Raw genomic sequence first — 20,704 nt, 5'->3', positions numbered from 1 at the left:
AATTCTCTTTAAGTCTGAAACTAGAAAAATAACCCTGGGAGGACATAAAAAACCATGAGGGCTCAGTCAATCCTTAGAAGATACCTTTAATCATTATAAACTCATGAGAAACACTGTGGAGTGGGAGTGGGGGGGAGGTGTCAAAAAACTAATTAAGTGGGTTTTTAAAATTTTTTAATTCTGATTTGTTATATATGACAGCAAAATGCATTACAATTCATATCACACATATAGAGCACAACTTCACTTCTCTGGTTGTATACAAAGTATATTCACACCATTCATGTGTTCATACATGTACTTTGGATAGTAATGATCATCACATTCCTCCATCATTTCTAACCTCATGCCCACTCCCTTCCCCTCCTACCCCTCTGCCCTATCTAGAGTTCGTCTATTCCTCTCATGCTCCCTCTCCCTACTCCACTATGAATCGGCCTCCTTCTATCAAAGAAAACACTCAGCATTTGGTTTTTGGGGATTGAAGAATAAAATATTAAGTTAACCAACTCCATCCATTTACCTGCAAATGCCATGATTTTATTATCTTTTATTGCTGAGTAATATTCCATTGTGTATATATGCCACATTTTTTAATCCATTCATCTACTGAAGGGCCTCTAAGCTGGTTCCGCAATTTAGCTATTGTGAATCGTGCTGCTATAAACATTGATGTGGCTGTGTCCCTTTAGTATGCTGTTTTTAAGTCCTTTGGGTATAGACTGAGGAGAGGGATAGCTGGGTCAAATGGTAGTTCCATTCCCAGTTTTTCAAGGAATCTCCATACTGCTTTCCATTTTGGCTGCACCATTTTGCAGTCACACCAGCAATGTATGAGTGTGCCTTTTCCCCACATCCTCATCAACACTTATTGTTGTCTGTTTTCTTAATAGCTGCCATTCTGACTAAGTGAAATGAAATCTTAGAGTAGTTTTGATTTGCATTTTTCTAATTGCTAGAGATGATGAACATTTTTTCATATATTTGTTGATTGATTGTATATCATCTAAGAAGTGTCTGTTTGGGTCCTTGGACCATTAACTGATTAGGTTATTTTTTTTTTTTTGGTGTTTAGCTTTTTAAATTCTTTACATACCCTAGAGATTAGTGCTCTATCTGATGTGTGAGTGGTAAAAATTTGCTCCCAAGATGTAGGCTCTCTATTCACCTCACTGATTGTTTCTTTTGCTGAGAAGAACTACAATTAAACATGTGTGGTGCAGACCTGTAGATCACCAGGTCCTAAACATTAAAAATGCAATGTAACTTCTGGAATAAGTAGTTAACTCATTTTTCACTTAGAAAAACAACAGCTTTCAGCAGATAAATTGTTAGCACTTCATATGTCAAACTGGTACAGCTTCCAAACTCAGAATTAAAAGGACACTGTAATTTTATTTAATACTAAAATGAAATATTATCTAACATTTGATATTTGTAAGATTTTTAGGTCATTTCTATTTTTTTAACTTGGAGTTTTAGTGCAATTCTGCATTTAAATCAATGATCCTTTGCTTGAAATTACATCAAAAAAGTGAACTAAATTTGTTTTAAAAGTGAGGCGCATTACTCCTTAAGGGGAATTACTGATTTGATCTTGCAGGCTAAACTTTATGACATTGCCAGTATTTGCTTATTTTCAACCCACAAAAATGGCATATTCGTAAATTTTCTTCTTATACTTCAATTGGCTAATTCTCCTGTTTGGTCAATAATAAACTATTTTACAAAAAAAAAAAAAGTAGAGTTCAGTTACCATTGACTTTCAAAGGCAACACTAGATGGCAGTAAATACACAAAAGCCGAGACATGGCAGTTCTCAGCAAGTAGTAATGACCATTTTACCCTTTACTCAACTTCGTGCTGCTTTAAATCAAGCTCTAAAAAACATCCTAATTAAAAACCTCACTTAAAAATTTAAAGGTAGCTGGCTTCGAAAATGTGAGACAAAAAAAGCTATTAAAACTATCAATTCATCCAATTTTAAATTAAAAAGTTTAAGTTAAGTTAAACATCAACTTTAAAAAATTATTGCATTTTCTAAGACTTCTTTGTTAACAAATTCTAACCATATAATTATATCTAGATGCTAACTAATTTGGAGAAAATGTTTAACTTAAATTGATTTTTCCATCAAGATGTTAAAAATGTATATAAGACTTTACTTCAAATATATATTTAGAGTTTACTTATTATGGCTTTTTGGGAATTACTGAAATCTCAACTCATGTAGAAGCCATAAATAAATTATGAAAGTACAGCATGCCATTAACATGCTACAAGAAAAACATTCTTTTAAAACCAAATAAATACTAACATTATCTAGACTCCAGAAAAAAAATAAGAACTAAATAATAATTTTATTTTAAAATAATAAATTTAAGATTTTTACTTAGTTACCTGAAAAGATATTTCCAGGTTTAAGAGGAAAATCTTATAAATATAAAGAAACATGTTAATTTGATCCACTGATAGTTTTGATAAACTTTTTGTAACAACCTTTTTTGATTCCAACTTTACTGGGGTATAATTGACAAATAAAAATTGTATATATTTAAGGGTACAATATATATTGTGAAATGACTAACACAATTAAGCTAATTAACATGTCTATCACCTCATGCAGTGACCTTATAACAATGTGAATCGTAATTTCAGCATGATTTTATAAGCTTAAATGGTAACAAACCAAAAACTTACTTTTCCTTATTTGTAAATGTTCCTCTTTTTGGATCATTACAAGACCAGATGGCGTTCAGTTGAGGTCTCAGTAACACTAGAATAAAATTAGCTAACTTACTAATTTTTTGATTACTTCTAACACCTTCTCTGAGATTAGTTTTGTACTTACACACAAAATGCTCAATTTATAAGCCAAAGTGAGGGCACTCTCAAATGTAGGAAGTCAGTAAAGTAACAGGAGACAGCCAGCAAATCTCCCAAAGTAAGAGAACTGGGCCCTGGTACCTGATTAAGGTATCATTAAATGCAAAAAAAAAAAAAAGCAGCAGTCTGATCAATGGTACTGTACAAGAAGGAAGACAGCTAGTCAGAAATCAGAAGAAAGAGAAGACAAAATCAAGAGGTGGTTGACACTAAACTCATCCTGCACTGCTCAGAAGTTGACAAATGGACACCAAGACCTGGCTCAGAACACAGACCTGCTCTGTTTGGAGGCAGGGGTCGTTTTCAGGTTTCCGTGTCCCTCAAGACTATTACATTTTCCCTGTTCTGATCATCATTCACCAGGAAATCATTTAATAACCAATTCCACTTGTTCTATAACACTAACTATTATGATCACTGTAAAAGTATCTCCTACCTGAAATCAGCTACTTGACATACTGGTAGGCCCCTTATACATCTTAATAGTTTACAGTTTATGTTAATCCCAAAAGCCTAACCAATCTTGGATGGCAAATAATTCTGTATTGGCAAAGGCAAGTTTCTAGATATTCAAAGTTATGGGCATAACCTAAATCAAGAAGCCCAGCCAGCTGGTTTCTCCCTCTCCAAAGAACCTCTGTCTTATTCACTCATTTCTGCAGGTAATAAATCAGTCTTGCAAATAGCTCTCCAAAATCTTACTCAACTCACAACATTCAAAATCGACTTCCTTTTATCTGCCAGGGCCAATCTCTTTCCCCTCCTACATACTACTGTCTAAAATCACTCTCAAAATGCATATTCTACATGTAGCATCTATTATGAATATAGATTCCTATGAAATATGATAAAAGAGCAAAAAGGGCAAAGCAGAATATATTTCTCTAGCTAATTCCAGAAATGTACAAATTCATAATTTCATTTCTTCTATTCAACCCTGAGTCCGAAGGCCTTGGGGATATGAAACATCACTCTCTGTTCCTGCTAAATACTGCTTTAATAAATTTCTATAACTGTTCTACTTTTAAAATTTTGAAAAATGAAAGGTTATGGTATTCTTTTAACAATGATAAACACTAGCAATGAAAAATCTTTGGGAAAATTCTTCTATTTACTTTTGATTAGTGTTTAATTTTCAAGGTGTTGTAAGAATCCATATTCTAAAACATAATAACAAAGGAAAAACTGAAAAGTACAGAGACAGCCTACCTGTACTTTGCATGTTAAATTATGTATTATTTCACAAATTATATTGTGGAGTTTGATAGTGTTTCACAACAAATTTTATATTTGTGGCAAATGAGACATAAATCATTATTAACAAGCATTACTTAGGATTTGCTTAAGAAAACAGAAGTGACATTTCCCCAGAATAGAAAAAAAAAATACCTGTTAAATTTGTAGGATGTTATTCCAAAGAGGATTTATCCACTCAGCACAATAGCTAAAAAAGTCACTTCCTATTTGCATCCTGATAGTCTGGGCAGTAACCATAAATAAACAGCCTGAATCCTCTTGTCCTCTATTTGAACTGTGCTGCTTTCTTACCAGTAAATGCATGATACTGAATTGTCATGGTCAGCAGGGACAGCACTGCTTTAGAATAGATAACAGAGATATCTGATATGGATGCTATTTCAAATAATAAATTTTCACTTACCTCCACTGCTACTACAATCAAAATGAGGTCTGTTTTTGACTCTGGAAAGACTGCATTCACTTGAGGTGACATTCCAATCAGAGCACAATTAGTGACCACAGATATGACACTCATTGTTTCAAAAGCCAGCTAAAATAAAGAAGAATGTGAAGTTGCAATGACCGTTTTCATAGTTCCTTATCCTTTTCTTTTTCATATTATCTAAAAATCAAGAAAAAGTCTTTCCCCACATTCTACACATTTCAAGTACATTTTAAACTTTTCTTCTGTCGTGTTTTGATTTTTCTTTCGTTGAAAAAAGCTATACTGTTAGAGGGTATTGTAGACAATTTGGCTTGACTATCCTGAAGAAATATGTTCTACTGTCTCAACTGGAGGTGACCAGGCACCTGAATTTGGAATACATCCAATACACTGTTAAAGCTATTCTACTCTACTCATATTTAAGAGGAATCTAAAGGGCCACCAGAGAAAATATCTCACAAATACACATAATACTTGAAACAATTTATTTTGTGAAGCTGTCTTTCCACTTTGACAGATCACATAACACATCCAGTTTAACTATAACCAACACCAATTCTAAAGAGTGATTCTTTCCTAGTAGCACTTACCAAACCACCATAGAACCTTAGAAGTGCAGAGATGCCAGGCTCTATTGAGACCTACTCTCATCCTTGATCCTGTGAAGGAGATCTTGGTGCACACTTCCAGGTATGGGTAGAAAACAGTACTGGCCGTGGCTCTTTTTCTTTTTTTAACATAAAGCTCGGGCTATCACTACTTGATAACCACTAATTCCAAGAAATATAAAGTCTTTATTCCTATTTTAACTTTACCTCTGTTGTATCTTCTAATGGTTATTTGTATATGAAACAGTTACTTACTTCTGTATGTTAAGTTTGTGAGTTATTATATCTTCATACTACTTGTAGCAATTTTGATTCTCTGGGTTTTTCCAATCATATAATCCAATGATCACATCATCTCCAAACAGAGTTTTAGCTCTATTCCTACTTTTTATACATATAATTCCTTTTCTTATCTAATTAGTTTGGGCAGTAATTCTAGTGCCATACTCAACACTAAAAGTGATCACAGACACCCTCATCTATTAAAAGCCATTTGGTTTTGTTTTACTGTGTACTTAATATCTTTAAATAAAGGTGATTTGTATTATTCTTATTCCTGTTTCTAGTTTTCCTTGCACTCATCTGTGTGCACATGTCGGTTCAAATAATTGTAACACATGTTTGATTTCATTTATCTGCCAGAACAGTCAAGACACCAAACAGTTCAGCACCTCAAGGAGTCCTGTTGTTGCCCTTGTATAATTTATCTAGCCCTCACAGTCACTAAGCTGCTTTTCTCTTCTAAAATTTTGTCATTTAAAAAATGCTACATAAATGAAGTGATATGTTATGAAACCTCTTTTTTCATTCATTATAACTGCCTGGATATTCATCTAAATTGTTCCACATAGCAAGAGTTTGTTCCTTTTTATTGCACAGTGGCATTCTATGGTATGAAGAACATTTGGTCTGATTCACTTTTGTGCTCTTACAAATAAAGCTGCTATAAACGTTTCTGTACAGATTTTTATAGGAACATAATGTAAGGAACATAATGTAACTTTTCTCTGAGATAAATGTCCAAAGGTAGAATCATGAGTTTATAAGGCAGTTGCAAGTTCAGTCTGATAAGAAAGAGCCAAGCTGTTTCCAGAGTTGTGTGACATTTTATATTAATTATTCTGTATCCTTACCAGTTCCGGTACTGTCACTTCATTTATTCTAGCTACTCTGATAGGTGGGCAGTAGTATCTAATTGTGGTTTTGGTATGCATTTCCCTGGATAATGTGCAACATCTTTTTATGTACTTATTTGCTATTAGCATGTCCTCTTTGGAAAAATGTCTGTGCATATGTTTGGTCCTTTTCAAACCAGACTGTTTATTTTCACTATTGAGTTTGGAGAGCTCTTTATATATTCTAGATAGTTGTCCTTTGTCAGATATGTGGTTTGCAAATACTTTCTCTCAGTCTGTTCATATTCTTTCACATGGGCTTTCACTGAAGAAATTTTAAAAACTGTCATTAAATTCAATGTATATATTTTTCCTTCTTATGAATTATACTTTAGGTTTTACATCTAAAACCTTTTTTCCTTCCTCTAGAACCAAAAGATTATCTGCATTTTTTTCCTAAAGGTTTTATAGGTTTACATATTTTACTTAATCACATGATCCATTTGTGATTTTTTTTAATAAAGTATGTCCAATTAATCTGGCACCAAGTTTAAAATGCTGTCCTTCCCCTACTGAATGAATTACTTTGGCAGTCTTGTCAAAAACCACTTGGGCATACTGGTATGGGTCTATTTCTGAGTTCTCAACTCCATTCTTCTGTGTCTTTCCTTCTACTAATACTACATCATCTTGATTACTGGTTACTTGATTATGTAATAAGATTTAATATCCGGTAGCCAGGTAGCATGTCTTGCCCTAACACTTGATTTTTCTCTCTAAAGGTTGGTTTAGATATCCAAGTGCTTGTGCTACCCATATAAATTTTAGAATAAACTGTCTATGTCTATAAAAATCCTTACTAAGATTTTGACAGTTATTGCATTAAATCTATAGATCAACTTGGGAAGAAATGACATAATTATTCTGTTCAGTCTTCTAATCCACAAGCATGTTAAGTTTCTCCATTCACTCAGGTCTTTGATTTCTTTCCTCAGAATTTCATAATTATCAGCATTCAGATCCCAAACACGTTAAGTGTATATCTTCAAGTTCTTTGAAGCAATTACAAATGTTGCCGTTTTAAAATTTCTTCACATTTCATTGTTAGTATATAGAAATGTGACTGATTTCTGTGTAACAATCCTGAAACCCTACCAAACACCCTTATTAGCTCTAAGAGAGTTCTGCAGATTCTTTGGAACTTTCTATGTAAACAATCATATCATATGCAACTTGGGACTGCCTTATTTCTTCCTTTTCAATTAGTATGTCTTTTATTCTTTTTCTTAATTATTTACACTAAACTTCCAGTACTTAGGCTTAATAAAAGTAGTAAGAGTACACATGCTTGCATTCTTCTCAATCTTAGAAAGAAAGCATTCATTGTTTCACCACTGAATATGATATGAACTTTAGGATTTTAATAGATGTTCTTTATCAAGTTGAAGTACTCTTATTTTTCTAAGTTTGAATGAGGTTTAGCTTTTGTCAAATACTTCATCTGCATTGATTAGTATAATCATGTGATTTTCTTCTTTAGGTTATTATGGTGGATTATATCAATAGATTTTCAAATGCAAAAGCAGGCTTCATCCCTGGACTAAATCCCCCTTATAATGGTATATAATTCTAGAAACATTGCTAAATTATACTTGCTAGTAGGTTTTAAGATGTTTTGTGTATATATTCATGAGAGATTTTTAAAAACACTTTATGTCTGGTTTTGCTATTGAATTGATAGTATAATTCATAAAATGAATTGGGAAATCTTTTTTCCTCCTCTATTTTCTGTAAATTAGTGTTAATTCTTTCTTTTTTAATATTTATTTTTTAGGTATACATAGACACAACAAAATGCTTTATTTTTATGTGGTGCTGAGGATTGAACCTGGGTCCCACCTGTGCTAGGCAAGCACTCTACTGGTGAGCCACAATCCCAGCCCCATCTTTCTTTAATTTTTTTTTTTTTAGTTATAGTTGAGCACAATACCTTTATTTTATTTATTTTTATGTTGTGCTGAGGATCAAACCCACCATCTCCCATGTGCTAGGCGAGTGCTCTACTGCTGAGCCATAACCTCAGGCCCCAGTGTTAATTCTTCTTTAAATGGTAGAATTCACCAGTGAAATTATCTGAGCCAGAACACTGATTGGCAGGGGAGGGAAGGGTCTGTAATTACAAATTCAATTTCCTTCATGGTAATAGGTATGCTTAAATGGTCTATTTCATTTTAGGTGAGTTGTGAAAGTTTGTACTTTTTGAAAGAATTGGTTCATTTCACCCAAGTTGTCAAGTTTGTGCTTGTAGAGCTGCCCACAGAATTCCCTTGTTACCCTTTTGATGACTATAAGATCTGTAGTGACATCCTCTTTCATTTTTACATTGTTATTTGTCTTTTCTCTCTTTTTTAGTCTTGCTAGATGTCTATCAATTGGAATTTCCTTTTCAAAAAGCCAGATTTTTGTTTCACTGATCTTTTCTATTATTTTTGCTTTCATCTTCACTGGTTTGTACCTTCTCTTTATTATTTCTTTATTCTGCTTGCTTTGAGTTTATTTTCCTTTTCTAGTTTCTTGAACAGGAAGTGAGATTTTTTACGTGAATTTTTTCCAGCACATGCATTTAATGCTATAAATTTCTTTGTCAGGGCTGCTTTACCTATGCCTCACAAATTTTGATATACAATACTTGCATTTTTATTCAGCTTCATGATTCTTTTGATTTTCTCTGACACATGGCTATTCTGAAATGTGTTATTTGGTTTTCAGGTATTTGGAGATTTTGCTGTTATCTTTCTGTCACTGATTTTTAGTTTGGTTCCACTGTGACCATACTTTGTATGATTTCAATTCTGTTCTATGTACCAAGATATGGTCTATCTTATTGAACATTCTGAATGCATTAGAAAAAAATGTGTATTCTATTGTTGTTGGTTGGAATGTTCTATAATGTCAATTAGATACTGTTATTTGATGGAATCAATAAATTCTTCTGTATTCTTGCTGATTTTGTATTTAGTTGTTCTATCAATTGTTGAGGAAGGAGTGTTGAAATCCTGAACGATAACTGTGAATTTATCTACTGTTCCTTTCTGGTCAGGTTTTTTGTTCACCTCTTGTTTGGTAGATATATACCTAAAGACTGATATTATCTTCCTAAAAAATTGACCCTGTGATCATCATAGAATATTCCGCTCTGGTAATGTTTTGCTCAGAAGTCTACTTTCTCAGATACTAATATGGCCACTCCTGCTTTTTTAGAGCAATAGATCCATATTTATCTTTTTCTTTCCTTTTACTTTCAATCCATATATATCACCATTTAGACTGAGTTTCTGATAGACTATATATATGTACATACATTTTTTTTCTTCAATTGATATCTTCAGACCATTTACATTTTAAATAATCATTAATGTTAGGACTTCAGCCAGTCATTTCTTCATTTTCTGTTTGTTCCTTGTTTTTCATTTCTGTTTTCTTTTTCTTGCCTTACTGAGGTTTACTTAATTATTTTTTAGAATTTCATTTTGATTTATCTATAATGTTTTGAGTATGTCTTTTGTATAAATTTTTAGTGGTTGCTCTACAATTACATTACATATATATAACTTAACATATTCTACTTGTCCCATCACTTACCAATTTGAGTGAAGCAAGGAAACTTATCTCTTTTATTATCCCTTATCTATATTTATCTTAATATTTTCTTCACATATGTTTAGAATTATAAGTATTATAACTTTTGCTTCAAACATCAAAAAAACTAAGAAAGCTCAAGAGAAGAAGGAAAGTCTCTATTATGCTCACTTGTATTTTTAGTTCTTATACTTTTTCATTGTAATGATACTGTTATTAGATGGAATTGATGAATTCTTCTGTATTCTTGCTGATTTTGTATTTAGTTGTTGTATCAATTGTTGAGGAAGGAGTGTTGAAATCCTGAACGATAACTGTGAATTTATCTACTGTTACTTCTTTTACCATCTCCTTAGTTTGGAGAACTTTCTTTAGTCATTCTTTTAGAAAAGGTCTGCTGACAGAAAATTCTTAGTTCTTCTTCTGCAAGTGTCTTGATTTTTCCTTCACTTCTGAAGGATATCTTCTCTTGATGTAGGATTCTATATTAATAAAATTTTTCTTTATGGACTTGAAACTATCATGCTACTTTCTTCTGGCCTCTGTGGTTTCCAGTGAGAAACTGGCTCTTCTAACTGTTTCTTTCTTGTAGGTAAAATGACATTTTTCTTTTAGTGTTCCCAAATCTTTGTCTTAAGTTTTCATATGTTTAGTACAATGTGTCTTGACACAGATTTCTTTGGACTTATCTAGTTTGGGGTTTACACAGCTTATTGAATCTATTTTTTTTTTTAGGTCTTTCACCAAATTTTAAAAGTTTGTGGCCATTATTTCTTCAAATATTTTTGGCCCCTCCTTCATCATTTCCTATAACTTCAATGAATGTTACAGTCATACAGGTCACTGAGGCTATGTTTATTCTTATGGTCTATTTTCTCTGTTGTTTAGATTGTGTAATTTCTTTGTTCCATATCCAAGTTCCTAATTCTTTCCTCTATCCCACCTTCCATTCTGCTGTTGTACCATCCACTTAGTTTTCTGTCTCAGCTATTATATTTGTCAATTACAAAATGTCAATTTGATTCTCTAGCTTCTCTTTTTTTTGCTGGGACAGACAAATTCCTTTTCATTTGGTTCAGGTGTGTTCATAATTACTTGTTGAAGCATTTTTATCACGACTTCTTTAAAATCTTTGTCCAGTATTTCTAACATCTGTGTCATATGCTGATTGTCTTTCTTCATTCAGTTTGGTATCTTTCCAGTTCTTGGTATGATGAGTGATTTTTTTAAAAAAAATAGAAACCTGGGCATTTTGGGTACCATGAGGCTCTGGGTCTTTAAACCTTCTGTTGTAGTTGGTTCTGGACAGCACTCCAGCAAAGGAAGAGAGGTAATATCTTGTTACTACCAGGTGAAGGTAGCAGTTCAGGTTCCCTAATGGATACCATTAGTAGCTGAGGCAGGAAATCATTATGATTACTAGAGAGAAGTGGGTGCTCTGGTTTCTCACTAGACCTCCACTAACATCTCCTTGCTGAGAGAGGTACAAATGCCTGATCTGTATTCCCATGTCACCTCCACTGCACACTCCATTATGCTTACTCTGAGTTCACCTAGCAGGAGTTTCATTACTGCCTTCACAGGTAGGAGCAGAAATCTAGGCTCTCATGTGGTCTCCACTGAGACTGCATCAGGGAGGGTCTCTTTCTACCCCAGGAGAAAAAGTCTCTGCCAGATTCTTTCCCTGAGAATTGTCAGTTTTAAATCTGTAAGGGTCTCAGAGATTATATCTTTCATCTTATCTGCCCCACATGCCAAATTTAAAATTTTAAAAAAGTGAAGCCAGAGAAAGGAAGTTAAAGTTAATGGCTTTGTAAGGTCATATAGCTATTATGCTGCTGAGTAAGGACTAACCTCTAGTTTTGCTAATCTCTCTTTTAGGGATTGCTTTTTTGTTTGGTGTTTTTTGTTTGTTTGTTTGTTTTGTCATAATGTCTCATATTTTTAAAAATATTTTTTCTCAAATAATTACCTGCCATACACCAATACTGGCTGAAGGTTCTGAGAATGGACGTTTGAGGACTCTGCACATTTTTAAGGCATCTGAATTGACTTCAGTGAAATTATTTAGCACAGCAAAGGCAGCTGCTAATGGGTAAACACAGGAGAAAAGGCTCACATAACCAAACTGCAGGAATAACTCCAGGTAATCATCGAAGGTTCCCTGCAAATGTAAATGACAAGAAAGAGGTATTGTTTTAATGTTATATAATAGGAATACTACCCAAAGTGACTTTATATTAAATCACTGAAATAAAGAATAAAAAAGATTTAGTTGCTCATTTTCTTGTGCCAAATACTGAATCATTATATTTTTTGTATGGCAAACAATGGCAAAGCTAAACATGCTTGCTCAACCAACTAAAAAGAAATAATCCAGTGTTTTTGTTAGAGATGGCACCTTCGTATCATGGACACCCCAGAATATCAGTCCCTGATCTTCCATTAAATAAATCAATGGTGATCATGCCAGTGAACTTGGTAATGATCACCAAAACTTTACCTTTTCATTAAAAGGGCGGAAAAATCAGAAAAGTTTCCCAGAATCAATGTTTTTATTACTCTAGAATCTAACCCTCGCTGGCAGCAACTCAGATGGCAGATAATGAAGAAAAACAGCTGAGATTTATGGAATTATATCATACTTTCGTTTTATCTCCCAATCCTTGGCTCTGCAGCAGCCTTGAAACACAACAGCATGCATTCCCAGTATTAGAGGCAACAGAGTGGGAATGGAGATCTTTGAAAGCCTCCCTCCCAAAGGGAAGCCATTATTCCATGTGGCTAGTGCTGCTCTAGAACACTTCCACTCAAAAGGCTTGTTTTCAAAGTCTCTCCCAGTGCCAAAGGCTTCTCCCTAGGGTTGGTTGTCAAATGTTCCAACATTATGTCTCCCTGGGTGGAGGGTGGAACTCTGACAAACAATAGACTAGCCAGAGAATTAAAGGTAAAGCAGAGGAATGAAAAGTCAATAGGTGATTTAAAAAGCTCTAACACTTTCCTGGGACTCTAGAAGAACAGGCAGGTACATACGACCATATACATGCTCACAACCATATACATGCTCAGGACAGACCTGAGAAAACTCTATGATCTCACTTCTAATTGACCGTGATGCTATGCACAAGCAGGAGTTGTAAACTTCCTGGTGCTTATATCATACCCAACACAAAAGCAGAGACCTAACACATAGCTAAGAACATTGAACTCAACAACTGCAAAGTTCACATTCTTCTCAAATGCAAGTGGAACATGCTCCAAAATAGATGTTATGTTAAGCCATGAAACAATTCTCATAAATTTAAAAGTCTTAAAATCATACAAAGTATCCTCTCTGGAAACTGGAAATCAGTAACAAGGAAATTTCAGAAATTCACAAATATATGAAAATTGAACAACATAAAAAAAAAGTGTCAAAGAAGAAAAAAATCACATGAGAAATTAGAAGATATTTTAAGACAAATGAAAATAAGGGTACAATATACCTAAACTTACAGGATGTCACAGAAGCAGTGGTCAATGGTAAATTTAAGACTGTGAATGCATCTGTTAAAAAATAAGACATCTCAAAACAATATAAATTTCTGTCAAAACAGACTTGAAAAAAACAATTAAACTAAATCCAAAGCAAGCAGAAGAAAATAAATAACTAGATGAAAATAAACAAAACAGAATAGGAAACCAGTAGAGAAGATCAATGAAACAAAAAAATTGGTTCTTAGAAAAACATTTTTTAAAAAGATGAATGGATGGATAGATGGATGGAAGGAAAGGAGGAAGAAGTAAGAAAGAAAAAACATTATTTAATATACTAGGAAAAAAGAGAAGATTCAAATTACTAAAATCAGGAATATAAGAGCGACTATTACACTGATTATAAGGATTATAAGGGAATATTATGAATAATTGGATTCCAAAAGAAAATAGAGTATAGATAAAATGGACAAACTCAACTCCCAGAGTGACACATCTACTAAAAGTGACTCAAGAAGAAACGAACATCTGTTCTGTTTCTGGCAAGTAAAGAGATCGAGTTCATAATCAAAAACTTCCACAAAGAAAAGCCAAGATCCAGACAGCTTCACTGGTGAACTCTATAAAATTTAAAGAAGAATTCATAACAAGGTTCAAACTCTTCCAAAAAGAAGAGGAAGGAACAATTCCCAAATTATTCTATGAGGCCTATATTATCCTAGTACCAAAATCATACAAACACATTGCAAGAAAACTATAAACCAATATCTCCTATGAATAGAAATGTAAAAGGCCTCAACAAAATACTATCAAGCTGGATCCAGCAGCATATCAAAAGTAATTTAAACCATGACTAAGTGAAATTAATCCTAGGATTATGAGATTAGTTCAACATATATGTATCAATTAATGTGACCAACCACGTTAATATAATAAAGTTTTAAAGACAGAAAAACAAAATCTAAAACCCTTTCATGATAAAAACACTCAACAAATTTGGAATAGAAGGAAATCCCCTCAAGCTGATAAGCCATATCTACAAAACAACCATAGTTAACACATTAAAGGTTAGAGACTAAAAGCTTCCCAACAAAGGTCAGGAATGGGACAAAGACACCTGTTCTTTTCTATTCAACACTGACCTAGAGGTTCTAACCAGTAAAATTAGGCAAGAAAAAAAAATGAGCTATCCAGAAGAGTTAAAAAATTAAAGCTATCTGTATTTGCAGAAAATATAATCTTATACATTCCTAAAGAATCTACAAAAAATCCTGAGACCTAACAAATGATTTTAGAGTGCAGGATTCATGATAAACACACAAAAATCAATGGAATTTCTACATACTAGCAATATAAATTGAAAATAAAATTAAGAAAACAATTCCAGTCATAATAACATTGAAAAGAATAATTTACCTATAAATGTAGCCAAATTAGAGTAAGACTTGTGCATTGAAAACCATAAAACACTGTTAAAAGAAACTGAAATATACCTAAAAATGTACAGACATTCTGTATGTACTAAGGTGGAAGACTTAATGTCATTAAGATGACAATAGTCCTCAAACTGATCTGTAGATTCAGTGCAATTCCCATCAAAATTTCAATTGCATTTTTTTATAGAAATGGATAAGCTGATCCTAAAACTTGGATGGAATTTCAAGGAACCCAGAACAGCCAAAACAATCTTGAAAAAGACAAAGTTCAAAAAAAAAATCACAATTCCTAATTTAAAAAACCTACTGAGCTACAGTATCAAGACAGGGTGATACTAGCATAAGGAAAAACAGACAGGTCTAAGGAATATAGCATTAAGAATCCAGAAATAAACCCCTACATCAAAGGTCATATAATTTTCAATAAGAGTGCCAAGACCATTCAATGGAGAAGAAATGATCTTTTCAATAAATGGAGGTAGGACAACTAGATATCAAAGAACAAATTTGAACCTGACCTCTCCCTCACATCAAACATAAAAATTAACTCAAAATGGATCAAAGACCTAAATATTAAAGCAAAAGCATAGAACTTTCACAAGAAAATCTAGGGGTAGATTTGACTGACCATGGGATTAGAAATAATGGTTTCTTAGATGTAACCCCAAACTCATGTGCATCAAAAAAAAAAGAGATAAATCAGACTTCAAAATTAAAAACATTTGTAGATCAAAGGACAATATTAAGAAAAGGAGGGCTAGTAGTATAGCTCTGTGGTGAAACACTTGCCCAGCATGTGTGAGGCCCTGGGTTTGATCCCCAACACTGTAAAAGACAGACAAAAGAAAGAAAAAGAAAAAGTAAAAAAGACAACCCACAGAACGGAAGGAAATATTTGCAAGTTATATATCCAATAAGAGACTTGGATTCAGGCGGGGGCTGGGGCTGGGGCTCAGCAGTAGCACACTTGGCTGGCATGTATGAGACACTGGGTTCGATTTTCAGCACGGCATATAAATAAAATAAAATAAAGGTCTATCAACAACTAAAAAAATATTTTAAAAAGAGACTTGGATTCAAAATATGTAAATAATTTTTACAACAGAATAAAAACACAATCCAATCAAAAAATTGGCAAATAATGTGAATATATACTCCTCCAAAGAAGATATACAAACGACCAAGAAGCACATAAAGAAATGATCAACATCCTCAGTCCTTAAGGAAATATATGTCAAACACACAATGAGCTATCATTTCAAACCCACTAGGATGGCTACCAAAAAAAAAGAAGAAGAAGAAAGAAAATACCCAGCAGAAAATTGCAAGTTGGGATGAGTACATGTCAAAATCAGGACTCTAATAAGGGATGACAGGAATATAAAACCATACCACTGCTTTTAAAACAATCTTGTGATTCCTACAAAAGTTACACAGGGAGTTAACTCATATGACCCAGAATGTGGTAATGTATGTTTATACATATATTCATACAAAACCTTATAACATTAGTCATAATAACCAAAATGTAGAAACAACCCAAATGTCCATTACAAATGAACAAAGTGCAGTATATCCATAAAATAGTATATTATTCAGTCATAAAAAGGAATGAAGTGTCAGTACATGCTACAACATGGACAATCCTAACAAGCATTATGCTTAGTAAAAAGAAGTCAGACACAAAAAGTCAAATATTACATGATTTCATTTATATGAAATGCAAAGAATAGGTAAATCTGTAGTTACTATATTAGCTTTTCATCACTATGATGAAATACCTGACAAAATAAACTTGGAGGAGAACAGGGGTTTTTTTGACTCAAAGCTTCAGGAGTTTCAGTCCATGATCGGATGGTTCCATTGCTTTTAGGCCTGAGGCAGGAAGAAATATCATGGTAGAGGGCATGTGGAAGAAAACTGCTCACCTCAAGGTGGCCAGAAAGCACAGAGAAAGAGAACGCCAGGGGCCAGGAACAAGATGTACCCTTCAAAGGTACCCACCCCTTTCCAGTGACCCATTTCTTCCAATTAGGCCCATCTCCTAAGGTTTCCACCACCTCCCAACAGCACCATCAGCTGGGGACCAAGCCCTTCAATATATGAGACATTGGGGGACATTCCAGACTAAACTATAACAGACATAGAATATAGATAGTGGCTGCCCAAAGGCTGGGGAATGGAGGACTGCTGATGGACATGGAACGATGAAATGTCTGGAGTGACAAGGGGTGACAGGAGCACAGACTTGTAAATTTACTACAAACTATTAAACTGTGGTGAAGTTTATGGTAAGTAAATTACATCTCAATTTAAAGTAAAGAGAAAAATACCACTGATGGTAACAAGAAACCCAGCCCAGAGTCACTAAGAGAAGTAGCAGAAACATTAATGAGGCCAAAGAAGAGATATATTACTGGCTTCATTAGTGACAGAAAATGGGGATACCATAAGGAAATCCCCCTTTCTGCAGAAGGGAAGTGAAAAAAAGTCACTGTGATCTTTAATAACTGCAGAAAGGAGCCTTCAGTGTGCTGGGACTCCTGGGAATGGTGACTCTTAATCTCAGTCACCATATCTGGACAGTGCCACTCAAGTGCCTCATCAGAGGCTGAGGGCTCACAATACCTCACATGTCCTGACCTGGGAGATCAGGACGAGGTACTGTGTACTAGCTAGGTACTGTGATCTCAGGGCACAGTGATCAAGGTTTAGAGCCAGCCTGCATGACACCAGAAGCCACGCTCACATCTTATTGCCAATGTTTATCCAACTTCTGGCATCCTCATGTCTCAGGATCATGCAGCACACACACAATAATAATTCCAGTTTAAGAGAAATATTTATACACTGTTTCCAAACAATATTGAAAAAATAAGCAATATTGAGCACTATATTTAAAGTTAATAAATATAATAATTATTGCTATATCTCCCACATGGTCTTTCATCAAGATAAACATATTAGAATCAGTAGCTGACAGCTTTAGTATAAATCAGATTCTACTTCCAGCCAGTTTCTTTTCTTACTTTATACTTCACTTAAATAGAAAATCCTAAACACAGTTGTGGGGAGTAGGAATGGAGGAAGTACTTCTTTCAAATGCTCCAGATATTTGCATGAAATAGCCCAGGGATTCCAGGTCTCAGTGGCTATTTTCAAGATTCAGCAGAGAGAAACACTAAACACTTGAACCTTGGAGCTGGCAAGCCAAATGTTCAGCTTGGGCTCAGTGGGGAGCAGTCTCTAAACTGCTCACTGGTTGCATTTGGCTCCAGAAAATATTTCCTTATGTTGTGTTGCAAGCATCAAGATGTGGTTTTTAAATATGCCCAGGAAAATAATATCAATTTACTTCCTTGAAGAGTGAAGAAATCACAAGTTGGGAAAGAGTAAAAATTTTAGCAATCAAGCCATTTTTACCATAGTTCAGTCTTAAGAAATCCTAACATCCTATGCTCAGCATTCAAAATTATATTATTCCAGCTTGTAAAGGTCAAGCCTTTGTAGGTATGTGCAGTCAGTATCTCTCAGATGCTCCTGGGCAGGCTCTGGGAGTCATACACAGGCTTCTGGCATTGTTAGTGTACAGAGCCCTTCCCAGCATCACAGCAATGCGCTCTCTATTCTGTGTTTCAATCCCACCAGGGGATTCTGAGTGAATCAGTATTTTTAAACTTCTGAGTGCATTTGAAACAATAAATTTAGCAAACCAAGATAACCCAACATCAAGAAGGAAAAAAAATACATGTTTAACAAAGTAAATACACACATAATATAAGAATACATTAACTAAGGCACTTCTCTACTTTATTCCCTGGAAAGTTAGGAATGACCAACTAAGACAATTCTAAGAACTTAAGTACAAACTTTAAGAACAAAATAGTTTTTAAAAATACTATGACAGTGAAAGCCATAGCTAATTTTACATATCTACTTTATTAAGTGTATGAAGATATAGTTCCAGGTTTGGAGTGACCCACCCCACTTGCTCCTTATATCGTTTGTCTCAGAGTTCCCTGCACAGAGCTTACTCATATAATGTAGATTTGAATGGCAGGAAAAAAGCATAGAATGAAGGCCACAGGGCAGAGACCACAGAATCTGGGCTGTTCTTTTCCCAACACTGTTCCTTATTAAGTATTATACTGAATGCCTGCTAAATGCTCTATGTTTGAAACAGGGTTTCCGTAATGAACTCAAGTGACTGAGAAAGGAAAATTGTGAGCTGATGGTTTAAAAACCCCAAATAAGATATTAGCATACTTGACCATAGCAATGTACATAAAAACACTGAACAAATAGTTAATCATTCAAATTTGAACGTGGTGTTCCATTAGGAAATGTACTCATATTAATAAAAACACTAATAAATTAAGGAAATAATATAACAATCACAACAGAAGCAACAACAACAATAAAAAACCCTTGATAAAGCTTAACATTGTTCATGATTTAAAAAATCTTTAGAAAATAAGCAACAGAAAACATTTTTAAACTGATAAAAGTTATACCCCAGCAACATGGAACAAATATAACACCCAATGGAGAGAAGACAAAAAATCAGGAACAAGAAAAATATTGCTGTTATAACCACTTCTTTCCAAATTACAGTGAACATGAGAATAAGCCTAAAAGATATAATAAAAAGAATAAAAACTGAAGAAAGAAATAAAATAGACATTTGGGGAAAAAAATACTGGAAAAAATAGCAGCATTCAGCAAACATGCTCGGTAAGACTCAAAACTCAACAGCATTTCCATATGCTAGCAATGATTAGAAAATACATTTTTAAAGACATGTATAAGGAACAGAGAAGTCTCAAAGTATCTACCCAAGGATAACTCATTATAAAATTAAAAAGAATCCTTAGAATCTGCCAGCAAGTCAACCAAGTGATCAAGCACAGTGGCCCCACCAAAGGGTCAAGGGTAGAGTCTCCTGACTGGTATGAGAGAGGGCACCTCCAACATCATTCACAGTGGCCTCATGAGGAAATGGACAACAGATTCAAAAAAGTCAGTGTCTTCAAGCATGAGAGAGGGAGACTATTCTGGATCTGCAGTTTTCAAATTCTGTAGCTTAGACTCTTAAACGTTACTGAGGATGTTAAGAACATTCTCATGCGAGTTTTATCTAGCGTTATTTATCATATTGAAATTAAAACTCAAATTTAAATTTTTTTCATTAATTCATTAAAATAATAACATTAACAAAAATAAAATATCTTTAGAAAAATATACTCATTTTTAACATAACTGATTATTTTTTAATTAATTTTTTTATTTGTTTTAATTAGTTATACATGTCAGTAGAATACATTTATACACTTTGACATATCACACATAAATGGGATATCATTTCTCATTTTTCTGAGTATACATGTTGTAGAATCATATTGGTCATACAGTCACAAAAATATATAAAGTAATAATGTCTGTTTCATTCTACTATCTTTCCTATCCCCACATCCCCTCCCCTCCCTTCACTTCCCCCACCTAATCTAAGGTAATACTATTCTTCTCTAGTGCCCCCCGCCTTATTGTGAATAAGCATCCGCATATTACAGAAAACATCAGGCCTTTGATTTTTTGGGATTGGTTTATTTCGCTTAGCATGATATTCTCCAGCTCTATCCATTTACTGGCAAATGCTACAATTTCTCTCTTCTTTAAAGCTGCATAATATTTCTTTGAGTATATATTCCACACTTTCTTTTTCTTTTTCTTTTTCTTTTCTTTTTTTTTTTTTAGAAAAATACACTTATTTAAATGTAAAAAGGGACATCACTTACATTTTTGGCAAACCTCACTAATGTCTAGCTTAAGAGATAGCAGCTCACTTACTGTGGGGCGATTATT

General features: G+C 33.9%; 1 protein-coding gene across 3 annotated transcripts in view; it reads right to left on the bottom strand.

Annotated features, from left to right (window-relative positions):
- Ano10 (anoctamin 10) overlaps positions 1-20,704 on the bottom strand; it is a 173,783-nt gene that overhangs the window by 116,079 nt on the left and 37,000 nt on the right. For all 3 annotated transcript variants that reach the window (XM_005337912.5, XM_040290107.2, XM_040290106.2), the window contains exons 10-11: positions 11,905-12,096; positions 4,547-4,675 (exon numbers count right to left, since the gene is read on the bottom strand). In XM_005337912.5, coding sequence (XP_005337969.1) covers positions 4,547-4,675; positions 11,905-12,096 — 321 coding nt within the window. The remainder of the gene's footprint in view (positions 1-4,546; positions 4,676-11,904; positions 12,097-20,704) is intronic.

This window comes from Ictidomys tridecemlineatus, chromosome 2 (assembly GCF_052094955.1).
Source record: "Ictidomys tridecemlineatus isolate mIctTri1 chromosome 2, mIctTri1.hap1, whole genome shotgun sequence".
Lineage (NCBI taxonomy): Eukaryota > Metazoa > Chordata > Mammalia > Rodentia > Sciuridae > Ictidomys > Ictidomys tridecemlineatus.
Note: the sequence above shows the minus strand (reverse complement) of the source record. Positions and strands in the feature narration are given on the sequence as shown.